Raw genomic sequence first — 12,171 nt, 5'->3', positions numbered from 1 at the left:
TTTTTTTTTTTTTTTTTTTTTTTTTTTTTTTTAATTTGTTCCTCATTCTGCATACATATACCTTACACATATGCATACAGATTGAACCTGCAGCTGTAGCCACGTGTCCACCTAGGGAGCACTTAATCGTTGCGCTCCGTACCTCGTAGATTACTGAGCTTGCTCCTCTCTAACGAATCACTCTAGATGTGGGTCAACCTCCTTCGTAGCGAGACAGATCGACCGGCTAACCTTTCTAATTTCATTCCCCTATCTCCATTCATGTTCCAAAAATTCTCTAGTCGACTCCTGTATTTAATTATTCCGACTCCCGCGTCTTCCCGACTCGGCAGTGCTTTCGTCCTTGCATACCAATATAACCTACAGCGCCATATTGTTTTCCCTATTTCTCCAATACGCCTATTATATTTAAGGTATTTTCACTTTTTCGGTGCATTATTGATGGGATCATATTTATGAGCAAGTGAGTGGGCGTGAGATTAAGAGGGTGACTGGCTCTCTCCCTCTCTCTCACTCGTTTTCCTACCGTCTCTCTGCATCCCACTCCCCCCTCCCGTCAAAGAGGGCAGGAACGTCGTTCCTCACGTAAAACTTCCTACGAAACTCCACGCAACAGGTACCTTCGGCTCTACCTTGAAGTTTTATTCGAAAGTTGGTTCGCGTGCGAGTGAGCGTCGATTCTCAGTGAGCCGGGTTCAGTCATGGGGGTCACAGTACGGGAGGGGGTAGAAATAACAACCCCGTAAAGGATATCGCGTCTCTTGAGAAGGGTGAATGGAATGCGCCCCCCTCCCCTCAATACCGTACATACCATAATATGCCACATGGCAGATGGTGTATGGCGGCATGCGCGTACAATATGCGAATATCCAGACTTTCAGTGCCGGAGAGAAGAAACCGTGGAAATTGTGGAAATCCGTGAAATTCTAGAGGAACGTGAATTGTGATGCTCGTCGTAGAAATTCGCTGATCGACCTCGTTAAGGTAACTTCGCAGAGCGACCGCCATTGCACGACGTTCCTCCTCGGGATTGCGACTCTCCGCCGGAATGAAACCTAATTACAAACCATAAAACATCACTGGAAGGTTTACCGGTCGCGTTTACACCAGGGAAGTCCTGCTTGCCACAGAGAGTCTTCCGCGAGGTTAAACCTCCAGGATCGTAAACCCGGCTCACGGAGAACAACCTCTTTGGCCTTAGACTCCGATATCGTGACCGAGTCCTTAGAGTCTCCCGTGTCCATTCGTAGCTCCTGCCCAACGTCAAGAGCCAAATCTCGAGATCAACCCCGTTGACCCTTAACCGGTCCCGTCTCCCGGACCTCCTGAAAATGATCCTGTTAACCCGCAAGCACATATTGGCACTGAGATAACCTAGGAGAGTGCCAGTCGCGACTAAGCCAACCCTATCTTAATTCCAGCAAACGCAAAGCCGCTGACGTTCGACGAGGTCTACAACCAGAGCAGCCCCACAAACTGCACCGTCTACTGCGGCGGGCTGACCAATGGCCTCACGGAGGAGCTCATGCAGAAGACGTTCTCACCCTTCGGATCCATCCAGGAGATACGCGTCTTCAAGGACAAGGGTTACGCGTTCATTAGGTGAGTCACACTGCGGCCCACTTTGAGTTCTCCTGAGGTCTCTTTAACAAGAGGACCTCCTACCGCAATGCTTCCAATGGCCGTCGAGGAAAACGTGAACGTCACTTCCGCACTTTGAGAGAGAGGGAATGAGGTTGACTCTCGATAGTACTGTAGTCCTGGTACTAGTATCGGTAGCAGTGTTGGTAAGGAGAAATGGAGGTTCGTGGCAGCTAGAGAGAAGGAGAAAGAGAGAGAGAGAGAGGTAGAGGATCTTCCTTTTTATCTGAGAAAAAGAAGAATTCCTCTATTCGGCTTTCTGCCCCCGTTCTCGAGGTTCGGCGTCCTCGCTCTATCCCTGGCGACGACCCTCAGGGCCACCCTCGCCGAGCTGTGGACAATGTCCGTCGTTCAACTATCTTCCGTCTAATTGCTCCGCTCCATTCTTCCGCCACGCTGCCCGGAAACGAACGTCCTGGAAGGATGACGAATGACTGGTGGAACCGAGAAGACCTGTTTCTTTCTTCTTTTCGAATGAAACTACTAGAGAGTTCAAAGATTCTCTCGTTACATAGAGACATGTATATATATAGGCTATACTTATATGTAAATACACATATGTTTCCGAGAAAAGGAGATGAAATATTATATACTATACAGTTATTTACTCGGGTAGACTGGTGCTTATCGGTCAAGGAAAATGGACATTGTTCAAAGCTGAGTAATGAATCCTTCGGCTTCCAGACGAAGTCATCCGAGGACTCCCGAAGCTGTCGTAAATCCTTAACGGAATTGCCGGGTACGTGACGCCCGGGCGACACGCTGCATCGCTCTCCATTCAGTGATCCTTGGAAATTAATAGACCGTGTCGTGAACCTCGAAAGGGTCGGATTTAGATCAGCTATTCGAGTAGGGTGCTGGAGTGTACCATTATCTAGGAAGATTGAAAATGGGAAGTTTGGAGAAAAAATATGTCCAGCCAGGATTCCTTTGAGAAAAAATTCAATGTCCCTCAATGCAGTACTTACGGAATATTGTAGAAGAACAGTTTCTGATTAGAGTATCTGCTATCCGGCGGACCCATAGAGCTGTCGTAGGTCTATTGAGGAATTGGACTGGGGTGTGTGTGCGCGTCACTCACAAAAGGCCGGAAGTGACACACACGTGTTTGCTGGCTGGAGAAAAAAGTTAAGGATGAGTTCGGGTAGTTCCCGCTCGTACGTGTAATCCTGTACTAAGGATGCACGGAAATTAAACCCTCCCAACTTCAGCCAAACCCACCTTGGCACTGTCGTGCCTGTCGCAAGCGTCAACTTTTTCGCTTGAAGCTCATGTGCTTCAGGGATGACGCAAATAGTTCAATGTTTATTAAATACCGAAAGGATCAGCCTTAGACACAGCGGCGGGTCGTTTGAAAAATATTTTGACTCAGTCAAAGCTAATTGGTACACGGGAAATACATATTTACCGTATAGTCATATGTGAATCCGGGATTCATTGGATAACGTGCGTGTACGTAATATAGTCGGTGTGCACGGAGCTTTACGTATGGGGAAGGAACGTAATGGTACTCGTGACTAGATCGAATTACTCGCTCTCCAGGGAAGTTTGCATATTTTTCCAAGCGGCGTCCCGACGTTCCATCATCCCTGGTCCATAGTTTTAATTAGCCAAGTCTAATATTTGTCCGCCACAATTCTGTCAACGCAAGTCCACCAACTTGTCACTTATCCACGTTAATAGTTAATATTTTTAGCAATGACCTGTCCGCTGAAAGTTTTTATTCTGCCGAATTACCCCTCCCTCCCCTCGCGCCTTCTCGTTTCTTTTCGTTTTTCACGAATTCTCATATTTCGCTGCGGATCCGAGTGCTGCCCTATAAAAATAGAAAGGAGCTGTAGAACCTTTGTAGAGACCTGGAAAACTTGATCATTACGAGAATCTCTCCGATTTCCCAGGCTCGTCAAAACTGCCGTATGAGGAGTTGCGTATGTATATATATATGCTGAAGGATATACGTATAGATAGAGCGACACGAAGAAAGACTGAGAACTTTAGTGGGAATTGCCAACCTAGCAAATTGCGATTTATTTCTTGAACGAGAGGCTCGACCGGTAATGTAACGAGCTTTCCCTTTTTTCTTTTTACAACCCAGCAGGAGAGTGGCTTCTTCCGCGATAATATAAACATTTTATTAACTCTCAACTCGAGGTAGCAAGCGTGTGCAGTCGAGATTACCTTGATAATGTCGCGAAGAACGACGTGTTTATGTCGAAGGCCTTCCAGGGCGATAGCAAAGCGAAAAGGGAGTAAAATGGAATACGCGAGATAACTCAGATGTATTTTGCGAACAGACAGAAATTCGAATCCTGGAAAAATAGGACGAGCAACTGTGTGTCCCGAAATATATCAAACTATTTTCATACGATTATGTATAGTATACAGTCATGACAGCGACATCTAAAGCTTTCATGTAGAAGCATAACCTTAACTAACCAAGATGACCAAGATAGCTATGAAAGAGGAAACTCAGAAAGGCGGCTGCTATCGTTACTTATTTGCAATTTATGGAAATCCTATAGATTTTCCCTGATTTACACGATTATCAAGTTTGGTTCACCGGTGGCTGGTTCACCCTTGCGCCTAAGGGTTCACGATAAACTTGTGTACATTAGGGCGCGGCAGTCGTAGAGAAGCCGTTGTAAACTGGAGTACAAGGTTCAGGCTTTTATGTTCTAAGAAGATGGAGAAAGGAGCAACAAAATGTAAAAGGAAGCGAGAGCTCAGCATTTTTTCTTAACCGTTAAAGATTTTTCTAACGGCAGCATTTTTGTTCTCTGCCCTCGCAGGTTTTCAACTAAGGAATCCGCCACGCACGCTATAGTTGCTGTGCACAACACGGACATCAACGGTCAGACAGTGAAGTGTAGCTGGGGAAAGGAAAGCGGAGATCCTAACAACGCCCAGCAGACGGGACAGGTAAATTTCATGAGAATTTTTATGGGGAAGAAAAAAACATTCATCAGTGAAATTATTGAAAATACATTTTCACTTGCATCGGAAGTCGATGATTTACCCAGTATAGATATTAACGTCGTGTTAAAAGAGACTCTCAGTATTCTCAAGGTACAAGAGAATCAAGAATACAAGGCACTGAGAATCTCTCTATTTAGAATATGCATGTATCTCTATGTACTATATTGTATATGTGTATGTATAATAACGCTCCTTATAGATCTCGTCATAGTAAGGGATGGCTAAAGGGGTGGTTAAAGGGAGGTTATGAGAGTTTCGGTGCCAGAATCGACTAGATCCTGGGGGCGCTGGGAGGGACGGTGAGAATCGGGCAAGATTCCACTCTATTCAGGATCCTCTCTGTTGCTGGCGTGGTATAGTGCGGTGTATGGGGTCTCTTAGCAATTAGCACCGTTAGGACCAGTAGCTACGTCCGATCGGGGAATAGAACGTTGGTACCCGTCCTGAGCTCCTTCCGCCCATCCATCCGCTGTTACTCGGCCCGTGACATCGCTCTAATTGATCCCTATTCCCATAACGCACCTACACCAACTCCGCTGTCCCTCTTTCTCTCTGTACCTACCCCTGCCCCAATCCCTGCCAGCTGGTTCTTCATGCCGAACTCGTGTCCCGGGACTTGGTTCATTCCGTTCCCCATATTCTAGTTAATTCAAGTATCAAGATCTTTCATAAGGATTGCACAAAAAAATGTGTGTGGGTGTATGGTTAGACAGTGTATTTATGGAGAATAAATTTTCCAGGCTCTGTCTTCGGCGACGTACCCGTACTACGCGGCAGCTGCCGCTGCCGCTGCGGCGGCGGCCGGCGTCGCGGGCGTCGGTGGAGTTGGAGGCGTCGGAGGCGCCGGACAGCTCGGCTACTGGTACCCACCACAATCTTATCCTACGACGGCAACGCAGATGCAGGCTGGTGGATTTCTGCAAGGGATGCAAGGATACACCTATGGACAGTTTGCTGGGTATCAGCAAGCTCAGTATATGGGGTGCGTATCTGAGCGCGGATTTTACATAGTAAACATGAATTGTGGGTCTGGTTGATACGAATGATAATGGAGTTTGTTCCGAGACAGGATGGGAATGGGAGTTCATGCGGCAGGAACGGCTGCTGGATGGGGACAGGGTTTACCTGGAGGACCTCAGCTACCCCCTCACCATGCCACAACGGTGACGGCACCCCCGGGGGTGCAGGCTGCACCACCGCCACCCCCGCCACCAGCGCAAATGATGGCTTACCCCATGCAACAGTTCCAGGTAATCCTCACTTCTCCGAAACCCACCTCATCCCCGTGTGCGTGTTCCAGTCGGGCTTCCTAGTGCACGCTGCACGACGCCGCACGCGATTCTTTCTTGTCTCGAGACTCTCTCTCGGTCTCGATCTCCCGAGAGTCCGCGATCGGCGACTCCCCTCACACGTTTCATCTGGCTTCACCATCAGAGTCATCTCAATTCTTCTCCTATCTGCATCCGACTCTCACTTCTCTCACTTCTGCATCACTTTATTAAGCATGACGATCGCTCTTCCTGATCTCCCGAACCCCTGGAACGTCCTCGTCCTTTCTCCAGAGAGTTCCTGATCGGCTCCCTGGTGAAAGCACGATTTCAGTTTCCTGCACCTTCTCGTTGATCGGTTACCCAACCGAATGGTTCGTCCTAGATCTTCTGAGCTGAGTCATAAAAAGAGACAAAGAGAAATAAGAAAGAAAAAGACATACGTAAGATAGTGATCGAAAGATATAAAATTCTTTCGTTGATAAGACCAGTACTTTGAAACGTGAAATCCAGGACGATCCTTGCGGGATATGGTAACGGAGATCTTATGTAGGTGCGTTCCTTATTTACGTGTTTGGGTTCGCAGGCACAGTGATCGCTACCACTACCAGCACGGCCCCGCTTGTCATTTCTTTCGAATATCAATTAGCAGAGAAAGCTGTATCACTGTCCCAGTTCAGTCTCGAACTCTAGTCTGTACGTAGGTGAACGTTGCTGTAAATAAATACCGTTTTGTAAGCGTGACTGAGAGAGAGAGAGAGAGAGAGAGAGAGAGAGAGAGAGAGAGAGAGAGAGAGAAAGGGAGAGAAAGTTCGAAGGACGAATGAGATTGAAGCGCCGAGAGGGCGAAAGGTCTGAAGGGCGAAAGAGACGGGAAGAGATGGGGAAGAGATGGTGCGTGAATGAGCGTGTGCGTGTACGGAGAGGCTGAAAAGATGGCTGAGAGTCGATTCGAGATTCGTCTCGAGCGGCTCTCGGCGAATCGCAGTTACGAGACCGTCGGAGCCATCGATCGTCGTCGTGGTGCGCGGCTGGCATGGGATATATTCCTAGAGGGTGGCTCGTGAGTGGTGAACCAGAGGGGTGGTCGGATTTGCGATCTATCGCGTTACTCCGTTAAGCGGGCTGAAAGGCATCGCGAGTGCACATTATTCCCTGGGATTTCCGACGGCTAGGAGAAAAATCAAAATCACGTCCTCGACCTCGCGACTTCAGCGGCGCCATAAGCCACCCTCCGAAGAGTCACCCTCCGCCGTAACGCGGCCCGAGTAATACAGACTTGGTGCCTCGACGGCTCCGACGCTCCAACTACTGGGGGGAGCCTACATCACCGGGCTTTAACGTAGCTGCTAATTCGGCCGGGAGTCCAATATCACTGACTCTCCCCCGGAGAGAAAGATAAAGAGAGAGAATGAGAAGGAGAGAATGAGTCTGATTGCGAGTGTGAGAGAGCCTAGATATTTCTCCTAGAAATTCGGACAGCAAACTTAACCAGCGTTTGTGTGTTCAAATGGTAAAGTGTGTTCTTGGTTGCGGTCCAGCTAGCGGATGAGGACTGGCTGACGCCTAGCCTCCTAGTGTGATGGTAAGCAAGTAGACCCCACCGACAGCAACTACAACCACCACCACCACCACCACAACAAGTACTACTACTACTACTATTACTACTTCTACTACAACTACTACAGTAACAACCACAACCTACACCACCACCACCACCACCACCATCACCACCGCCATCACCGCCACCGCCACCGCGACAACAAGAACAGCGAACCTGCCACTACTGGCCTGACGATACTCGAGTACAACCCGAGTCATATAAAGAAAAGTCCCGCTTATGAAAATCGGCCACTGTCGATAGCTAGGTGGGATCCCTTACCCTGCGACCTGCCACAATCCTTATCCTTTCCGTAATCACCACCACCGCCACCCCTACCCCCGCAGCCAATATAAAAAGTAATAGCATTAAAATGTTAAACACAAAAGTGCAAGCGCGCTCTGATTGCCCAAGTATTCTCGGGGTTACTCCCTCCGTGGATAAGATCCTCTCTGAAGATTATGGAACGGGAGTCCAGGGAAGCGCCCGGAGGACCTCTAGGCGATGTGTAAATCTGCGAAATTGTCACGATATCGCACGGCAACTTCTCTCCCGTATCTCGCCGGGCACTCTCTTTTTAACCAAAGTACACATACGTTATTTGTGATGATATTATAACTATTTAATGGAGTTAAATACCAAAGGAGGTGTCTCGCATTCTCACACGCAGCCAGAGAAGATAGAGCATCGCACGTCGCATCCAGGCGATGCGACTGACAGTGAAAACAGCCCGTTTATAGTCAGACTGCCTCAGCTTCCTCCGGAGTTCTCTCTTTAGGCCGGATCTTCATGAGAGCGACAAGATATACATACCTACATAAGGCCGCATGAAGAACGACCAGGTCCAGAGAGGTCACACGGAGAGACAGTATTCTCTCCGTTATTTTTGTAGTTGACGTACCGACGACGTCGTGTCGACGTTCGCTTAGGCGTCGGGACGCGTGACGCTTCGTGGAAGGAGACGCAGTCTGACTATTGGGCTCTAATCGGGGCATAATTGCAAACTGTATAAATAATAAAGAGATTAATGAGAAGTAGAGGGGTTCCGTGAGTGGAAGAGAGATGCTAATTAAGTAAAGACAGAAAGTGTGTATTTGGAAAGCAACATAGCTAGTTAGTTAGGTATATTATAATATGAAAACTACTGTGGCGAGCCGAAATTCGGCGGAGAGGGGCCCGAGGGCGAGAGAGACAGAGTGCGTGGACGCGTGTGTGTGTGCACGTGTGTGTGTGTGTATGTGTGTGAGAGAGAGAGAGAGAATATGAAAATGTTAAGGATAACTAATGAAACGAATTACGCGACAGGATGAATTCTATCGAAGAACGACGACTACGAAAATGGGGTGATTTGTGTGACGACGAGGATCTTTCTAAAAAGAGGAGCGCTTATCGGCCAGATAATGTTATCTTATCATTAGAGAGTACGTGATCGATTTGATCCTCCCGGAAGAGCCTGGATAATCGAGCCGCATAATGGGCGGATGTTAGGAAATTTTGTATCGAGAGTTAGGGCAAAATCGGGCACCGTGTGTCCCACAGTTAACCGTAATACTTTGGACAGTAGTTAATCGGAGGCGCAAGACCAGCTCCTCGGATATTTTTATAACGCGTTAAGCGGGTGACACGGGGTCACCGGCGTGTAACCCTGAACTCTATTCGCAATAAAAACCACGCAAGGAAACGTCGGAGTCATAAGACGACCACAGCAGAGGCCACAAATATCCTTCTTCCCCAGACTTGGACGTTGATCGCGATTCGAGGCGCACCGACATTTTTAACCAAAGATTAGATTTTTTATATATTATATCGAACGGCAAGCGGGAGAGTTAAGCGTTAAGCGTTAAGTAGTAAATCGTTAAGCTTAGATCAAAGTTGAGAAATGATGCTGGCGATCAATGGAGAAAAGGGAGGATAAACGTCAGAGAGGGCCCAAGAAGCTGATAACGAATAAAGAGAAGAGAGGAAAGAAGAAGGAGAGATTCTCAGAATTTCTTCTTGTGTCAAATATTATATGTGTGTGTGTGTATAGGAATATATACGTAGGGATGGTTCAAAGGTTACAAATTCCGTACAACCCGATCACCCCCTCCCCCTCGCTCTTCACTCCTCCCACTGCCCCTATTGTCACCGGAACCAGAATCGAAATCCTCCCTCAACCCTTCCGTCTGCCTGGATACTCTCGGAGATGGTATACACGTGCCCCGTAACCCCCGATCGGTCGAATTTCGGTCCAGCCGCCCTACAAAATCTTGACTATTAAGACATTCGATATTGCGCACAGTGTGAGCAACTTTTAGACAGAAAAATGAAAACGAGAGAAACAATTATTAGCTACGCCACACAGAATCATATACACAGACTCAGATATGAAGCACGAAAGTTAGATTAGATGAACATTTTTTGTGATCGCGTGTCCTGTCCGCTGACCGGGTCACTAAAAGGCGGGTCCTATGTAAAACAATGAAAACTCCCATAGAGACGAGCCCGTCGATGAATATAGGGAATATGACGTAAGAGGCTGTCTTATCGCGCCACGAAGAAAAGACAAATCAACGAAGGGAGATATCAAATGAAAGACGGTGTAGATAAGAGAATTTGTACGGACATAGAGATGGAGTCATTCTCAATCTTGTACTAAACATTTTCACCCCCCCCCGCCCCCTCCTATTTCTCTTTGACTATTTTTTTCTCTTGTCTTTACCTCCCGCTATACCATCAACCCTCCCTCTCTCTCTCTTTCCTCACTCCATCTGTCTTTATCCCGATCGGTTTTTCAGGCCTTTCGCATCCCATCCAGCCATCCATCCAGGCACCCAGGTATTCAGAGCCGACACCCCATCGGCCCTCGCACTCTCCATCGGAGCGTTACTATTCCTCTTTGAAAGTGGAACATCCGCGTTTGTTCCTCAAAAATGAAACTGTCTCATCTACGGGAGCGTATCAATGGAAAAACCATGAGTTTTCCGGTAAACGGTATCAAAAGGAGCGAGCAGACGTCTTTGTTAATCAAAAGTATAAAGGGAACGAGTGAACGACTGATAAACAGGCAGAGAGACAGACTGACGGACGGACGGACTGACGGAACGACTATGAATGAGAATGAGAGATGGGGATGAAAAAAAAAAAAAAAAGACATTCAAAGAGTGAAAGTACGAGTGAAAGGGTGAAAGAGAAAAGTCAAAGAGTTATATCGTGCTTTAAGCGAATCAAAAGCTTTTTCTTTTTTTGTTTGAAAATCAAAAACCGAAGGAGAGAGTGATCAATGTAATTTTTTGGAAATTTCGAAAACCGGCGACAACCAGTCTTGTCGCATCAATCGCGTAACAGTGTTTTCGAGAAAGGGGTTGGAGGGCAGAGATCGAGCGAATCACACAGATCGCGAAAATAATAGTCATTAAGGATTTTTAGGATCTTTAAGCTTTATAAGGCGTGCGCTATACCTTGATCCTATCGGCGATCCAGTCGCTTTCATTGTTCTCGTTCGTATTACGGATATATCGTGGCTAAAGAGCCAAGCAAAAAAAAATCAAATATATTATATATAATTATATATATATATGTATGTATACATCTCGTCATGTTTTTTTACTACTGGCTCTAGACTAATCGAAAGTATCTCGAGCGTCTTTGCGCCCTGCGAGTCAAACGAATTAGGTACGACGACGATTACGATGATAATGAGAGAAGGAAGGGGGAGGGGGGGTACAAAATAATGAAGAACAAAACGGACGTTCGGTAAAAGGTCAACGTGTGAAACGAGTTCGGGTATCGCGCCGTTCGCGATCGCGCTGGATCGTCGCGCGGATCAGCGGCTATATTTTGATATTTTTACCGGAAGCTGCGCCTCCGGTAATTTTGATATTTTTCCTAGAAGCTTTTGAACGAGGTACAACGTTAGTCCGTAAGTGGTGAGGCTCGAGAGGCAATATACAGATATATATATATAGTATATACCTATATGTGTAAGTGTATATCATTTGACTTGGCGGCCAATAGGTCGAACTAGAGCCGATTCGCTTTGCCATCCAGCCCTGATTTTCCTTCGTCTCGACAAAAAGAACGACAGAATGCGATTATATAATATTATTAAAATGAAAGAAAGAAAAAAAAAAGTATTAAAAAAACAAAGAGATACCGATAGCCTTAAGGACACGACGCGAGCGATAGCGTTATTATACAGCGGAGATAACGAGCGACCAGATGAACGAGATGAATTATAAATATATATATATATATAAACATACATACCTACTTATACATATAAATACGTATAGGTACGTCAGAAATTAGTTTTAATCATAAGAAAAGCGCTGAGCGTGCCGTGAGAAACAAGTAACCAAGAACAAAATAAATGATAAAGAAAAAAAAAAAAGAAACCGTGTACATTATTAGTTAGGAGAGAAATTAAAATGTAGGTAATTTTCGTGAAGGCTGAGAAAGAGAATGCGTCGAGAGATTGCATAACAATTATAATAACGTAGTCCAACGAGGTGAGTGGAGTTTCTAGTCTCACTTACCAAGAAATCCATCAAAACAAAAATTAAAGGCTGATCTTATCAATCAGCCGAAAATAACTACACTGGATAAGGATACAGAAGAAGAGACGCAGATAGATTCATATATGGTAATTTTCAAATTCCATATTAAATCTTCCTTCCTCTTCCACCCTCGATTAATCAGCCACCC

The 12,171-nt window shown here is 46.4% G+C and overlaps 1 protein-coding gene across 2 annotated transcripts in view; it reads left to right on the top strand.

Moving 5' to 3' along the window:
* The window catches only part of LOC107267519 (nucleolysin TIAR), a 301,978-nt gene that overhangs the window by 285,293 nt on the left and 4,514 nt on the right, over positions 1 to 12,171 (top strand). For both annotated transcript variants that reach the window (XM_025084838.1, XM_025084839.1), the window contains 4 exons: positions 1,422 to 1,602; positions 4,431 to 4,560; positions 5,358 to 5,599; positions 5,687 to 5,867. In XM_025084838.1, coding sequence (XP_024940606.1) covers positions 1,422 to 1,602; positions 4,431 to 4,560; positions 5,358 to 5,599; positions 5,687 to 5,867 — 734 coding nt within the window. The remainder of the gene's footprint in view (positions 1 to 1,421; positions 1,603 to 4,430; positions 4,561 to 5,357; positions 5,600 to 5,686; positions 5,868 to 12,171) is intronic.

The sequence above is a fragment of the Cephus cinctus genome, unplaced genomic scaffold (assembly GCF_000341935.2).
Source record: "Cephus cinctus unplaced genomic scaffold, Ccin1 Ccin1_scaffold0407, whole genome shotgun sequence".
NCBI classification, from domain to species: Eukaryota; Metazoa; Arthropoda; class Insecta; order Hymenoptera; family Cephidae; genus Cephus; species Cephus cinctus.
This window is presented reverse-complemented; position numbering and strand designations above follow the sequence as displayed.